This window comes from Numida meleagris, chromosome 2, assembly GCF_002078875.1.
Source record: "Numida meleagris isolate 19003 breed g44 Domestic line chromosome 2, NumMel1.0, whole genome shotgun sequence".
NCBI lineage: Eukaryota > Metazoa > Chordata > Aves > Galliformes > Numididae > Numida > Numida meleagris.
The window spans coordinates 74,391,155-74,408,245 of record NC_034410.1 but is presented as its reverse complement, the minus strand read 5'-3'; the positions used below and the strand labels follow the sequence as shown (position 1 = coordinate 74,408,245).

Below are 17,091 nucleotides of genomic sequence, written 5' to 3'. Positions count from 1 at the left end.
ATGTCAGCAGTGCTGCCTGGTAACCTTCATAGGTGAGTGAACTTCTCATTAAAGATGACAAATGAGGGAGTCACGCCATTAAACGCATTTCATCTATCCCACCAAGCAGAACAGGCTCCTCGGTCTCCTGTTGGGATTTCTGCAGCCTGTGGTACTAGGATGCTCTGCCAGTGTCACAGCACAAAAAGCAGAAGCAGCATCAGAGGACCTGACACTGGCTGCAATCCCAGCCACAAGTCCATCAGCAAAAGGCAAGGTCTATTTTCCCTCTCTCAGAAGAGCCAGCCCTGGGGAGGATTGCTGCCGCGATGGAATGACAAACTATCAAGCAGTGTCCTAAAGGGGCTCTGCTTCAGGTCACCTCCCACTTGGCAGGCAAACCCTGGGGACCCACGGCCTACCAAAAACAGCGCCTGGGTTCTTGGCTTCAAGAAAACGGAGGCAGCAGCAATAAAAGCAGATCTAAAGTAATAGCAGGGCCAGTGTTCTGAACAAGTGACATGATCTGAGCTCAACTACCTTTACGGTGGTGGTGGGAGCTTCTGTCCCATTGAAAAACACAGGCTGAATTCCGCATCTTGTGTGTTTGCTTTGTCATAATATACGGTGTTTTGCGGATAGATTTTTATTAAAAATAAAGTAAGTGGAGTGCACTTTGAACTATGTTATTTAAAGAGTCTGTAGATAAAATCAGTTGATGTAAGTAGCCCTATGGCCTATAGCCTCCTAATTGTTTCCTTACAGCTTAGGAAGAACACTGTGTTTACTGTCATAGGATGCAAAGCCAGAGTTGCATTAGTGCTGTCTCAGAGAGCAAACTACAAAGCTGAGCATGCTAGTTCAGGCTCTGCTGCTTTCTACTTGCGTACTCACACTCTGCTTTCCACCTAGGCAGGATAGTCATTCAAAGCTAATGCTTTTTTTTTTTCCAATTTTTTGTGTGTTTTGGTGGAATTACGGATACAGCTGTCACTTCAATTTTAAAACACATCCTTTCCTAAGAGAGTATTTATAAGCTCTCATTTGTAGACTGCCCAAGCTGTTTTATTACATAAATTGAAGTATTTGCATTACGTCAATTACAGTTATCAGAAAGGATAGCTTTTATTACAGTGCTGAATGATGCATGTGAAAAGAGGGTGATGCATGCAGTTGCTTGCTGGTTTCAGGCTTTTGTACTTAGAGAGTTAACTGTAAAAGTGCAGTGCAGTTCTCAAATATTTTGTCTGCATATACAATGGCTGATTTTTGCTTTGCCCTCATTGTGGGGCTCCCACAGGGTGGGAGGGTGCTTACAGCTGGCCCTGAAATATGAAAGTTTTGTCGTGTGCAAAAGAATCTGTGAAGCTCAGATTTTGGCTTAGATATCTGCATGGTTGAGCCCTAGTGGGCACCATCTCTCAGCCCTGAACTGAAACCCTAAAAAAAAACCCAAACAGTCTCGAGTGCCTTAAGATGACAGGACTGTTCTAGGTTCCTAAGTGAACCAGAGAACAACTTATGTTGGATGGGGATGGCAGGTAGTTATCTATGTAACCCCAAAGCAGGGCCACTTTAGACACCAATCAGGTTGCACGAGTCCAGCTGAATTTTAAACTTAACAGATTCTTCCAGTGAATCAGCCTCTCCAACTCTTCAGGCCGTATTTCAGTTTTTAACTACGCAAAGTCCTGTGCTTCCCAGAGCTTCAAACAAACTTGTGCTGCTGCAGGGCTGCAGTGCTAGCTCTGCTGGAAGAGCTGGGGCCTGGTGCTAGGAAATCACCAGAAGGTGGAAAAGTGGCTCGAGTTAAGTAGTGAACTTGAATTAATTCTTTGAATTCTTGACTTTAAATAAAGAAACCCCCCAGTTCCTTCTGTCTCTTGACTCCTTTTCAGCTTTGCAAATGAAAAGCAAAAAGCAATTCATCAAAAAAACAGTTTTGTTTTAAGCTGCTTTTTAAAGACTACTTTACTTGACATTCAGCATGAAGACTACATTTTCCTTCTCAAAATTCCAACAGACAAAATAAACCTAGCGGGAGCAGTCAGAAGAAAATAAGGAAATGTCTGACGATGCAGAACGGGGAATGAGAGAAAAAAATGAGGTGAAACCCACAAGTTGATGAGAGCAGTGACAATGTCTAGTAATCACAGAATGCCAAGGAGAAGTCTGGCAATGGCTGTGTTGATGAGTGGATCTGTGCACTGATCTCAAAGCAAATCCACACAAGCTGCCCCAAAATCACTCGTGAGCCACAGCTCCCTAAGCACTCCGCTTCATCCCCCTGCTCTGCTGCTCTCTTGCACGTCTGGACCAGGCTGCGCCTGAACTTGTGGCTGATGTAATGTAGATGCCTCACTTCATGCCGTGCATCAGCACGCAGTACAACCAGGTGTGCTGCTTGCTGCAGAGAAGACAAGAAGTGCCCATGGTGCTGGTGCTGCCTGGGGGAGACGCAGCCCTTCAGCTGGCCCTCGCAGTGGCCTGCAAACATGGCAGTCTGCACGTGCATATGGCTAACTTGGTACTTGGGAAATGCCAGTTTGATATCAAAGGTGTGTAATTCACTCTTTGTTGCTCTCTGTTAACTTTGTTTAACTAAAACTCGTGACATTTGCCCAGTTACTGCCAGTAACTTGGAATCAGCAGGCGATGTAAAGTCTCCTCTTTGCACGCCACAAAACCCATATATTGGTTCATTTCTGCTTGAATACTTTTCTGAGATGTTTTTGTGCTCCTTTCTCTGATGACTCCTCCACTCTTAGAAACCAAAACACTCAAAGCTGTGCCTCATTTACACATCACTTCTCACCCTTCACTTCCTCTCCAGTGCAGTTAACAGGTGAATGGCGGCAGGCATTTCTGCTCTCTGTTAATTGATTTCCACTCCATGATGCTGTCTTTGGGCTGGGTATGCCACATCCATCAGCTTTTCCATGTCCCCCACTTCTCTCCCATTTCATCTAAATCCCACTTTATCTTAATGGTATTCTGTCTGATGAAAGGTCGTTCTATTTATTCGTTTATGTAGCTTTAAACAATTTTTTACGCAGCCCATTCCCTCTTTAAGATCTTATTTATACTTTGTTCCAACAAACTGTATACAGCCAGCAGTAAAAATGCGTGCATAAAACTCTTACACACACATATATACATACCCTTATATATATATATATATTCATCAATCTATGCATGGCTTTCTGATACACTAATGGCTACTGGACCGACGCTCAGCTATCCCCAGCCGCATTCCGTCCCACTGATCACACCATGCCCACTCATGGGCATGGGCCCACTCATGCCCCCAGTGAGAGGCCGAGGTGTGCCACTGCCCTCCTGCTCCCACACCATCCCACACTGCCCGCGCCTTGCGGCCGTTCCGAGAACCCCAAGGCGTCCTTTCACCCTTCCCTTGAAGCACGAGGCGCCAGCCCACAAAAAAAGAACTCTCTCCCTCAAAAGGCTCCTGTCTGTGTGCTGCGGCCTGCCCTGAATACACTGCATTCAGCAGCTCGCCCTCCGTCTCCAGCCACTGTCTGTCTGTCTGCAGCATTTCGGCACAACTCGACCAAGAGCCAGATATAAATCTCTCCCGTTCAAAGGAAATATTTAGCAGCAAAGTGAGTAGGAAACAAAAGACTTCTCTGTTACTCACCCATCCTCTCGCCCAGCACAGCTCTTGCTCTCAGCCACGTGGCTGTGTAAGAGGGATGGGACACACGGAGCCCATCTCACCAGGGCCACTGCCTGGTAAGTGTGTGGGGGAGATAAAAAATAGGTGTTCTCCAACTGCTGTTAGGTCTGTGAAAGGAAAACTCAGAAAGTTAACACAACCTTAGGTATGTATTAAAAGCCTAGGAACATTAATCTACTATCTACCAGTGGCCCTTTTACTTCCTGCTGTGTGGTATGTTCTTTCGTGGTCTAGAATATAAGATGGGAGGATGCAGATCAACTTTTTCCTCTTTTTATTGTTATTTCATTTATATAATTCAGTAATTCTCAAGAAAGTACTGAAAGGCTAAAACTTCACATGAACTCAGTGAGATGACTGTGCTCTCTCTCTCTCTCTCAAAACAGACAACTAACAGATTTCTATTACTTCAAAATGTATCACACGGATAGGATTTCATGAGCAACACCACAAAGGAGACAGCATTTCATCAAAATTCAAGAGTCCCTTTGGGCAGGAAGAAGACAACGTGTTCACGAGGGCCTGCTCAGCAGAGACGCTCGGGTGGGTAATGATTGCACCCATTCAGTGGGGCTCAGCCAAACTGGACGTGGCGGCACGCGCCCTTGATCCAAAGGCAGCCCAGTTGGACGCGCCATCAAATAGGGTTCAGATTGACACTGAAGCCCTTGATGATGTCACCAGATGGAGCTCTGGGCGCTGCTGTGGCACATGGAGCTCCTTGTGGACGTGCCATCAGGTTGAGCATGCCAACGCGAGAGAGCATCTGCTGGGTCACCCAAGCTCCCACATGGGGTTACGTGTTGCAGATCTATCAGCAGATTTGGTTAACCCAGCAATGTGAAAAATAGACAACAAATGGGAATCAATGTTATGCATGTGTCCTTACAAAACTTTGTGAATACTTGCCCAAATCCTACCACTCCTGTGCACATTCGTTATTTTGCAAAACAAAGGAATATTAAATACTACAGAACTGAAATTCTGACTTTTACAATACCATTAGTTTTGCTCTATATGACCAATAATTCTCTTTTTGATGATTGTTCAGTTTTCTATCTAAAACAAAAGACTTAACGCTTCACCTAATTTGTTTTCAAATTCCTACTTTTTGGTGCAGTTATTACCTTGAGCCCTACATCTGTAATGCTCAAAATTCTCCAGAAATACTACTATTTGTATTTCAGCCAAGTATCAAAAGAAATACTACACACAAATAATTTAGTGTTTTATCCCCACCGTTCCTGAAACACTGCACATTGTGGATTTGGATACAATGAGGAATCAAAACTACAGGAACAGAGAAGTCTTTAACTGGCCACTGTGATCTGTAACAGTCTATATACATGTTATATACATATGACTGTTTGAGAATATTCAGTGAATGCATATGTGTACAGTCACCATACTGTACAAAGTTCATTTGTCTGAGGATATTTTTTTTTGTCTTTTTAAAAAATCTCCTATAAGAACCAATGAGAACAACCTTGCGGTGGCACAGAAAATGCGTGGCTACTAGGTTTAGTCTTGCCCTTTACTGCCACCACTAATTAACCACAAACTGATTTTTCAAGTCTGTCGTTCAGCAAAATCCCTTCTAAGTCTTTTCTTGCTGCATTTGCACATATAACAAATTGGTACAAATGTCTAAAGTAAAGTTCATTGATACAATGCCTTTCATTATAGCTACACCTGGTTACTAGTCAACTTGGTAATGTTTTAGAGACATTTTTAGCTGAACTTGGAAAAATAAGAAATGTATTGTAGTTTAAAATAAATGTACATCATATACAGTATATATATTTATACACATGTGTATGTATATACACACATATATCGATATAACATTTAAAGTAATGGCTAATTCTGATCAATTTTCTGAGTGCTGGGACTACCTGGCAAATAATCTAGAAACTGAAGTTGTCCACAATTAAATAATCATTTCCACAACTTATAAAAATATATTTTTACTAAACAAAGTTTAAATTAACTGGTTTGCAGATATACCATGTAGGATAACTGTATCCAGAATCTGGCACAGCTACAACTGAAAGAATCCAACCTACTACAAACTGGACCCAGGAACGCTGCCCCGCAGCCAAACACAGAACAGCACAGCAACAGAAGCTGCTCCCGCAGCCATCGTCAGTGACACCCAAACCACCTCTGGTTCAGTAACCTCTTACACGGGCTTCATTTCCACTTGACATGGACTGACCATCCAACCCCACGCTCTACTGTTTAAGGCTCAATTAAACTGCACAGTGCCTGCCTTGTTTGCAAAGTGCAACTTGCTGGTTTGAGCAGCTTTCCACTTCCATGACACTGTTGAAAGCTAACAAGTGATCATGGTCCCTAATTGAGGACTTGGAGAATTACCAGTACTTGAGCTTCACCATACTGATTCTGATCTACTGCATAGGTAAATATATCATAGCAAAACATACATATATGTGTGTATATATATATATTTATATATATATACATGTGTGTGAGCATGTGTACACCACCAAATTAACAATTTCATGGAACTGTGTGTAGTAATGTGACATAGCGTGGTATCCTGCACAAGTTACCTATATTTTTTTCTTTCAATATATAGACACCAGAAATAAAGGTAGAGCAGATCAACCTCTAAAAATTAAAGTTAAATCAGTGGACAAGAACTTTGGTAAAGCTTGTCAATTTTTATTTTTTTTTTATTCAAATACAGTCAAATTATATCAGTTGCTATCACCCTCTTCACAAGAGGAAAGTGCATGTTTTTTTTTCCTAAAGAAAACCATGTGAGGTGGTGCTTAACTATTCAAGAAGATTCTGAATGAAATGCTTACATTTTTCAAAAGATTTTTGTCTTTCAGATGGAATGAACACTAAACAGAGTTCTTGTCCTGTGTGTATTTCATTTACCGTATGTGTATATATATATAAATATATATACATGTATGTCTCTGTGTGTGTATATACACATCCACGCACTTTTAACAGCAAAGAGGAACCTGTTTTTCTCCATATAGAGACTTACATGTTCCTCCCTGTCTTGTACCCTGTGCAGTATAAGCTTTAGTGATGAGGCCAAACAAAAAGATATAGTTCACCATAGTATATTAGTTTATGTAGCAAAGTCATTTTCAAGCAAGTAAAATAAAGCTCTGTATTCCAAACTTCTTTTCCTTAACATTTCTCATAAAGAAAAGGAAGGAAAAGGAAAGAGGGGAGGGAGTAGGATTATGGCAGTAGCACTGAGCCAGTGGCACTCGTGTGTGCACACAGGCACACTCACACAGCAGGGCTTTGGTTGACAAATGCAGATTGTCCAGAGAAGATGGATGCATAAGTAAGGAAGACTCTACAGTGATGCAATTGTATCTTTTATGTTTGCATGGAGTGAGAAAACAAATTCAATTGAAAAAGAAAAAGCAAAGACCTCTTTTTAGGTCCCTCATCAGTGTGAGCATACTCAGTATGCTAGAGAATTTATCTGAAACCTTTTAAATCAAGGCCTCTTTATTACAAAAATAAAAACAAACAAACAAAAAAGTATGAGAGACGACAAGATGCTGAAGTGTCACTCCAATCGTCCCTGTAGAGAACAATTGCATCCCATTTCTTATTCATTCTCTTCTCTCATTTCTACGATGTCTGTCATTTCCTCCGTGTGAGGCATGTCGGTCATTGCAGAGTCTTCACCTTCTGCAGATGTTTCATTCTCGTTCCGCTTCTTTTTCTAGATTGAAACAACCACTCATAAACATACAAATATGTTGTTTGTGAACACAGTCCTACAAACTTCGGGCACTGGGAGAAGCAAGGTGGAAATAATAGGTTTGTTAGGGTATGTTATAAAGAGCTATGATATTTGTGTCATATTCACAGCTTGCCACTAGCAAGTTGTCATAATTTAGAAGGTTTCCATAAACTTTTGGGATGTGGCTTTCTCCCTTCTAACATAAATGCAATAATAAACGCACTTCTTATGCTAACAGACATCCAAGACGGGCGTCACTGTGACTGGAGGGAAGAAAGCATCTGGAATCTTTTACATCATCGATTTCTTATTATTAAAAAACAAAAGCAAGCAAAATATTTGAGAAGATAGGTTGGTCTAGGGAGAGATCTGAATTTCTCAAGTGTCAAACTTCAGTAATTTTTAAGATGTAAGCATTCTGGTTTTTCTTGGTATTGCTGATCCACTGTGAGCCCCCACCCCACCAAAGCCTAGTAATGTTTGAGTATTTTTGGATAGCAGGAGCGGGAGGGCATTCAAGAGTCCTATGATTCATCCAGGATGTCCTGGATTAGTAAAGCTAAGAAGTATTCAGCCCCACTAAAAACAAATTGAAGCATCTGTTCCTTATTATCCATTTCTCAGCAGGCTGACTACTCTTACTGAAAACACTTGTAATACTGACAAAAATACCCCCATAGGTATTACTGATTCAGCTGAGTTTAGGCATATCAGAATTTCAGTATTCGGAAGTGTCTACACAACTCTTGATTTGCAGCTCTCAAGTATTGAACACTTATTGCCTCTTTAGGTGAAAACAAGTTGATCCATAGTTACTAGTTGGCTCTGCCACTGTCACAGTGGCTACGGAGATGATGGTGTCAGTTATATGCTAATTCTGGTAATGGAATAAATTAGTTTGGCACAGCAATTACTATTACTGCCTGCAAAAAAATGAAGTACTGTCCCTGGCTAGAAACAATCTTTAAGCTACTACTGTACCAAGAAACGATCAGAAGGTCAGTCTAAAACAGATAGATATAAGCTGTGAAACCTCAGGCCAAGAATAGCTGTCTCGAAGTCTATAGGTTTTACTCTGGTGGTCAGAAAAAACATAATGGATTAATCAAAACAGAGATCAAGGTCTTCTGTTTTCTTATGCACCTTGTACAGGTTGGTCTGTAAAGAAAATGGAGATGCTGGGGAGTTACATTTCAAGAATACATTCCAAGTCTGAATTAAAATCTGCTTTCACCAGACCCTGCAGAGCCTACTTCTTACCTGTTTTCGATAGACATAACAGGCCGCTATTGCAACCATAGTGGATTCTCCCACAAAACCTGCTAGAAGGGATCCTACTCCCAGGGTGGCTCCATGAACTCTGTGGGTAGCACACAAAAATCAGTCATGGCTGTATGACAATGCATAATGCTTAATTATATTTCCTGCATGTAGAACCAATCTGTTTTTAGAAGCATTTCCTTCAAAGAAAGGCACTAGCAAAGAGAATAACTGGTATTTTAAATGGCTTTTTTGTTTCTTAACTTACTTCAATATTTAGTAAAAAAAAAAACAAATCCTGAACCAAGTTCCCAACTAAGAAAAGCTGAATACAGAATTTAAAGTCATGTGCAGTGTTCTGTAGAATAGATTCTTTAACTTTACAAACAGGATATACTTCTGATATCTTTCTTAACAGCGCATTTAACATAAAGGAAATAAATTCCACATAGGACATGTTTTTGCCTCTCTGGCATTTGTGCATTTTTTCCAAAATGAACATCAGAATCTTGACTGCCTACAGCAAAGTCACACTTGTAAATTTGTAAATGTTTCTCTTCTAGATATTGCAACCATTTCGGGTTTAATTACAGCTAGTATTTGAGGGAAAATGTTCTTGGTTAAGCAAATTCAGGAAACAGGATTGAAGAGAAATCAATTCCATCGTCCATGTGGAGAGCAAAAAAACTTACCCCAAGTAAGGCAGAACAATGAGACTGGTGATGAGGACGATAATCCGCAGCACTGAGCTGGGTGCCAGCACAAACGTCTTCTTTAGAGTCATCAGCCAACCAGTCAGGTGTGCTCTGACTGTCACTGTTAATGAACAGAGGAAGGGAAGGGGAAAAGGAGGTAAAAGTAGTGAACATCAATCATCTCATATGAAGATTTTGTCATGCAGAGGGCACTGTTCAGAAAAACTCGTGGTGAAACTCATTTCTGGTAGCTCTGCGCACTGGGAAACCCTACTAGAAATGAAGTAGATTTAATGTGCAAATTGCTTGAACAACATGACTTTAGATATATTTAGTATATATATCTATATATATTTAGGAGAGAAAGCAATCCTTCATGGGAGCTGTTCTCTTACAATCATTTTATTAGATGCTCCATTCTGATATATGCTACACTACATCAAATAGCATTTGTTTACAGAAGTTAGAAATTTTTTGAGTGGAAACATTTTGAACGGTGCTGTCAAGCTTCTCTCCTGAATAGGGACATTAACTAATATCCTGTTTTATATGAGGTGATGATATCTGAAAGTGCCATTCAGACTGGCTGCTGAAAGGAAGACTACTGGAGGCAGTGTCACTGTGCAGTTAGTCCTAGATGCTATCTCGAAGTTCACTGCAGCCTTGGTAGAAAAACAGTACGTGCACATATGCGTCACTAATGCTATTCATGTGTGTTCTTGGTCAACTACAATAGACAGAATTCAGGTCTTGCTTTGAACAGCCAGAAGTCTGCCTAATGACAGACCGCCCCTACTTCAACCCATGTATCTTCACTAGTGGTATAAATAGTTTTCGTCTACACTGACTTTGATAAAAACAGTGTTATTGCGCTAGGCATGCACTTAACCATTCTTACATGTACAGCCAAGTCTGACTCTGTGGCCACAGCTCAAAGTTGGATTGGCTTTGAGGTTACAGAGTTTTTATTTTCTTGTTTTTACCTGGAACTGGGAAAAAGGAGAAGATGCGCAAAGGAACAACACACAGCTCTGCAAAAGCGAAGTCTACTCCAATTATGTCAACTAAAATCTTCTCTGACACATTTGGTGTCCAAAACATCACAAAGCAGAGCTAGGAAGGAAATTCAGAAGAACAAAATTAAGAAATGTTTATATTTCAGAAGCAAAGTACAATAAGAGATAGGACCTCTATAGGTTGAAAACATTTACTGATGGGCATTTTTTGTATTAAATGAAGGAAGAAGATGCATACAAAGTAAAAAAAATAAGCTTGTCTTTCTATAGCATTCATAGATCTGTAGCACGCAAGGATTAAGGTTTCATCATCACTAAGACGAACATATTTATGATTAACATAATCACTTTCTTTCATCTTCACATTCTCTGAGGCTTCTGCCTCTTTGGACGTAGACCAATGAAAGAATATAACAAAACCTACATGTTAAGCAACAATCCTGATTCAACAGGTTATGAAGCAGTCATAGAAAAAATGACATGTGTGCAAACCTAACAATACTTGTTTCCTGTGCTTGGATTCCAACAATGTGAATGTTATGATTGAATCTGACTGTAACCAAGAAGAAATTGTAGGTAGGGTTTTTTAAAGGCTCTTCAGAGAGTCACGCGAATCATTACCAATTTGCGTCTTCAATAGTAGCTGAAGATGCCAAACCCTACAAAAGTTACATGCAACCTTATTGTTCTCAATAAAGCGGAAGACAGACTCTCATCTCTCTTAAATCAATCAGAAATATGGGACAAGAAACAATCATAAGCAAAGCTCATAAAGATAACGATTCGCTTTAAGAAGTGTATTCAAAGCAATATTCTCATAGCAATTTAAAGTTTTCAGTTATTTAAATGCAGAAAGACTGTAACATACAGTGTATTTATACTCAGCATGCATTCAAAAACACAGACTATGCATGTGTACATGAGAAGCATGTTAACTTCAGAAGCAATTCCTGCTCTTCAGGTTCCTCACGTAGCAAGGCTGACACACATAAAAGGACTTTTATTTATGGTGCCTGCAAATGGATGTACTTGAATAGTCTAATTCTTACAAAAACAGTAAGAAGCTTGATGTTTAGAGCGTCTGCTCTGGTTAAGAAATCCATTTCCCTAAAACAGATTATCAAATGCTTTAGTAAATAGAGATTTTAACTACTCCAAGACCCAGAGATTTGATCTAGATCTAAGATTAGAGGACTAAACACATTGCCGATACTAGAACTGTTAGTATGTAATACACCTGATACCAAGGCAAAGGTCTTCAGCAGCCATAGCCCTGCAGACATTGTGCCCTCAGGGCACAAGTCCACTGGGTCTTGTCATTTAAGGAATGTGCTGTTTATACCGTACATGAAAGGAAACCTCCCCTAAAAAGCCCAGAACAAATGGCACAGGAGCAGTACATGCCGTTTAACCTTCTGGTCAGTACTGGGGCAGTGCCTTAGTCCAGATTGAGGGGCTTCTTTGTAGCTGTCGGTTCCAGCTTTGGTTCAAGGCACTCCCCAAAGAGTGGTACCGACAGGCTCTGCAAGAGTTTGTTCTGCAAGAAGATTCACCAGATCTCCTCTCAAGTATAACTGTTTTTGTGATTAAAAAAGTGATTTCTTCCTGCCATTCTCCCAGTAGAGCTGTCTATGACTCTCAAAGCAATCTTTTATTTTTGTAACCTATAAGCTAATATCATAGTACCTATCTCTCTTCTTATTATCCAGGTGACACATCCAGACACGTTCAGATGGCTTCTAAGCCAGACTTTGAAGTTCTACTGCCTCCAGGACAGCTGGGATTTCACTCCTGCTCTTTGCTTGAGTTCCAGAGATTGTCCTTTCTATTGAGCCTACATGTATCCAGCGCACAGAAGTTTCTAAAGGTCTGTCACTAAGTGACTTGTAGGAGGTCTCACATTCTGACAGCCTATGCAGTGGCAAAACCTTTTGTGCTCCTGCCAGAAGAATAGTATCTAGCTTTCTTCCCTGTTTCTGAGTCTAGGAAACCCTTTTTATTTTCTGCAATTGAACTTTCTACTCAATTACTTTGAAGCTATCTTGCAGTGTATTTCATAGAATCATTAACATTGGAAAAGATCACAAAGATCATCTAGTCCACAACCGTCAACCCATCACCCATGCCAACTAAACCATGTCACTCAGTACCAGAATAATACATGGAGGAAGGTAAGAATGGAAGGCATATTTGCTGATCATAATTTTTCTTCTGCTTTAGGCAGCATTTCTCTGCCCGTGCTAAGCTACTTGTGTAGGGGACAACTGAAGCAGAGGGGACAATCCAGAGCAGAGAAGGCCGTGTGGCTGAGAATCCACTTATTAAAAAGTTACTGTAAAATGACAGAGCAAATTCTTTCAGTATCACAGACAAGGCAGACTGCAGTGATTTATACAAGCTGACTGTAAAGCAAATATTGAGAACATTTTATCAAATATGTCTTCAAAGTCCAGTAAAGAAAATAAGACACAATCATGTCCACTCTTCAATTATAGCTTACTGTTTTCTGAAAACAACAACCTTTATGCTGCTGGTACTGCCCAATACAATTAGCATCCTACTGAGCAGTATAGTTACTACCACTGAAAGACTCCACACTAAAAAAGCAACTAAGAGAATTATTCTCAGCCATGTTCTCTTTGAAGTTCAAGTTTTTTTTCTAGCCTTGATAGGAGCAGACTCCAATCTCCAGCCAACTCAGACAAGAGAAAGGCCAGCTTGCAAATCAGGGGTAATGACTACTACCCAGCTGGCACGCAGGCGTCCATCCTCAGCTGTTGCAAACTACAGACACACCTCCAATCGGCAGTCAGTGCTGATAAATGGCTTCAAAGAGCACTTCTTACTCAGCAGCTGATGGATAAAGATCACAGTGATTGCTAAGCTTAAGAATAAGCAGTTTCAGGTGATGAGGTAGTGGAAGGGCCTCCTATTTCTGTTTTGGTATGCTTTTGTCTTTTGGTTGTAACGTTGATGGTTAGTTTCATTTTGCAAGAGATTCCTCTCTCATCTTATGTACAGATGACTTTCTCGTTGCCAATGGGGTACAAAGCTGCAGAAAAATAAATGAATGCTTTACATCATGCAAGCTCTCTGTAGTTTTATTTCTAGAATGCTTTCAGTTTAAGAAGTTTCTTGATTATATCAAAGACAAATTCAAAATACAGGGGGAAAAAAAAAAACAACTCCTGCTTCAGGAAAACAGTAACATTAAACATAAGAAGCAGGAAAGCTATCTTGGCTACAGATAAGGTATACAGAAAATAGATGAGTCTCAGCTTTTTCTGATGTTGAGAGTTGTGATTACGTTGGTAAAGAGTTGATAGTAATGGGAAAGGAGAGCAGAAAAGATAGATTCAAAGGAGATGATGCAAGCAGTCCAGTGAAAAAGCGTGGTACAACCACTTGGAGATGGGACCTACTGGAAGAAGCAGTGGTAACATCTTGGGGATCAGACCAGAAAAGATTTTAGAGAGCAGATTTACACCCTGCATGTCTCCTGTCTTTCTTGTAGGTAAAATATTCTGTTTACCTTTCTCTGCCCCTTCTCTCCCCTATATCTCTCTGTGTATGCCTGCAATGTTAAAAATGGAGTAAATAGGCCTGGGTAGGGTTAGAGTTACAGCTTCATTTAATCTAATAGAGCTGAAGATAGTACAGTAAAAGCTTCGGCACTGAGTAGCAGCATGTGTGCATGTTTACACTCTGCAGCTTCAGGCTGCACTCGCAGTTGATTACAATGCCTGCAGACAGTAAAGAATACTGTACTTAAGAATTCTGCAGTTGAGCATTTTAATGCTTTGAAAGTAAGGATTTTTCTCGTGGAATTCTAGCAACTCAGCTAACTTGATTTTTCTATTGTATGGTATGAGTAGAGGATGATATTGAAGCCTTTTGTCATTTCAATGGCACTTCAACTGAGAAGTGATCAGCACTTCAAAAATACAGGAAAAGAAGGCAAAGGCAGAAGAGTGGAATACAACAGAGAATATGGAGGTCTGAATAAATAAGGTAGTATTTATTATGGTGTTATCTCTGTTTGAACACTAGCCTGAGTACTTCTGAAGGTGTTTTAATCACTTGAAGTGATTTGAAGGGTTGCGCGATTAGGTAATGTGTCTTTAACTGATCTGGTGTAGTGAAATTGGAAAGACATTATTAAATATGTCAACTTACAGCTGCAGGAGAATCAGTACAGCTGTACTGGATCAGATTAAAGCTCCAACTTGATTAGTGCTGTCTCCCTGCTCAATGTTGCTCAGGTATGCCTAAGGAAAGGGCACAAAGAGTAGAAAAAGGGCAGAATAAGAGATGCCCTTTCCCCAGTGTACAGTCTGAACTGCTGGCAGCTACAGCTTTGGGCATTCCTCACTGGGACAAGGCATTTGTAGAAGTATTGTCAATAGTGGTGATGCACCATTATCCAGTCCTGCACTATTTTGTGCATACAAAATATCTAGTATTAGCGTTTTTCTTTTGCAATCTAACTGTGCATTAAAAATACCCCACCCCAAACCCTTCACTTGTGACTGAGATGCTCTCAGTTAAGTACCTGCTTGTACTTTCATGCAGAACCTTGCTTGTCTCAGCTAGCAAATTCAAAGACTGGGTATGCCGAAAGAAGATGCATTGAAAACTATTACTGTCAAGAAGCCTGACGAAACACGCCGAACTGTTATTGCAGCTGGGAAAGTATCGAACTGGTAGTGCTCAAACTTCTCTTTAATCTCTTATTACGTGTACTGCGTGTATTTGACCTTCACAAATGATTGTAGAAGACTGTGTCAGATGCTGCACACATGAGTTCTCTGGTTTTCCAGAACTATCACCATTTGGCCTCTTCAAAGGCCCTAAACCTCCTGGAAGCTACTTCCATTTATTCTGATTGTTGACAGGGATTGCTAGACCTCAGAGACCCGCTACATAATGCATGATAACACATCATGCGAACAAAGGCTATTGTCATGTGTAATCTGCAGGGTGCCGGATTGATTTGCTTTTAGGCACTTATGGAAAACCATGCGTCTCTTGGGAAATTCACACACAAATATAAGGATTAAAGAGTATCCTGCTGAGCTATGAACAATGGTATAGCACTCTTAGACTTCAACCTCCAGATAGAAAAACACTGATGACAAAGACATGACTGTTCCTGAGAAAGAGGCTAGGAAATCTAAAATGAATGTCCCGATCTTATTCCAGATTGCTGTAACAGATTTAACCATGGGGATTTAACCAAGTGGGTGGAACAGTGAACCTGTAAAAGGGCTTTCTGTGTTGAAATGTAGTTCATAATTTTCCACTGCAAAACAACTGAGCAGATGTTTCCTATCGCTTTTTGAACTTGATAGGTTTTCAGAAGTGTGGCTGTCCAAGAAAGGTCTTTAACCCTCAAACTATTGTTTTGTGTGTGTTGAAGGCTGCATCTTAACTAACTTAACCTATGCCTTGCCCATGACCTCTCCATGGCCCTTTATGGTATTTGATGCTCAATCATTTATTACATATATCAGCTTTGATTTACCCCTCAGATATTTGAGACAGTATCGGTTAAGTTAATAATTTCTAATAATATGAAAGAATATTGCACGATTTTTGCCTTTTGAAAAGGCCAATAAATGAATTATATTAAATAAACGTATCCTGAATTCTGCACAGTCTGATCTCCTGAACTGTGAGACATCTCCAAGGCCTCTGTCATTCCCACACAAGCAGAACTTCCATAATTCTGTCTCCTTTCAAGGCTTATATCCCAGGATAAGGTGTTCTTGTAGACACTTATGCAAGTTGAAAGAATGTCTTCTTCCAGCTTGCATCAGTGTGACAAATGGATGTTGAAAAGAGGAGTAAATCTCATATTTTGCAAGATGTTGGGGATGAGGGGAAATCACACCTGATTTTTGCTGAGTTTCTATGACCATTATATATATACCTTCATTGAAGGACCTTGAAAATTGAGTCCTCTAAATTACTGTGTATTGGGATTTTTCTTAAACTTACTCAAGCATCTTAATGTTAAAGAAAATAGTGCTTATTTTTATTCTCCATTATAAAAATACAAAGTTGTGTATTGTTAACTACTACTACTGAAACTAGGGAAACAGTTACTATTAATTAGTCATGCCCCTTTTCAGACTATAGTTGGAATGCGTATTCTGTTGCATAGCCATATTCAACATAAAAACAATTTTTTAATGCCTTCTGAAGCATTCATTCCACTATGCAGTCTCTCAGGTAATCAAACAACATGAAAAATGTTCAGCAGGGTTTTTGCAGAGGAAGAAGACCTGGCCACACATCAGTTTACACAAACAAAGGTTTTCATGTTTTACTGTGGACCCAATGACAACAAAATGCCTTATCATAGAGGTGCTATTCCTTGTTGATAGGAAATCAAATGCAAGTATAAGATGAAATTAATCAAGTGAAATGACTTTTTGCCTTTTGAGATTAAGATTTTTCTATTTTATTTAAAAGCACACTACTGTTAACTGTCAAAGTTAACTCTAAAATGCACTAAAAGTCAGTCCTTTTCTTGTGTAAAGTTTTCAAGACCAGACTTGGTAAAGATCCAAGGAAAACCTGCCCTCACCTCACATCTGACTCCGCTCCGAGCCAGAGGCTGGACCAGATGAACTCTAGAGGACCTTCCAACCTGACTAATCCTGTGATCCCATGAAGCAAAAAGCCCCAGAT

The 17,091-nt window shown here is 40.1% G+C and overlaps 1 protein-coding gene across 4 annotated transcripts in view; it reads right to left on the bottom strand.

The window, feature by feature from the left end:
• The window catches only part of ANKH (ANKH inorganic pyrophosphate transport regulator), a 103,470-nt gene continuing 87,253 nt past the window's right edge, over nt 875–17,091 (bottom strand). For 3 of the 4 annotated variants that reach the window (XM_021389240.1, XM_021389238.1, XM_021389239.1), the window contains exons 9-12: nt 10,363–10,492; nt 9,377–9,500; nt 8,685–8,784; nt 875–7,403 (exon numbers count right to left, since the gene is read on the bottom strand). In XM_021389240.1, the coding sequence (XP_021244915.1) occupies nt 7,287–7,403; nt 8,685–8,784; nt 9,377–9,500; nt 10,363–10,492 (471 nt within the window). In that variant the 3' untranslated portion in view covers nt 875–7,286. The remainder of the gene's footprint in view (nt 7,404–8,684; nt 8,785–9,376; nt 9,501–10,362; nt 10,493–17,091) is intronic. The other variant, XM_021389237.1, reaches the window with a different exon arrangement.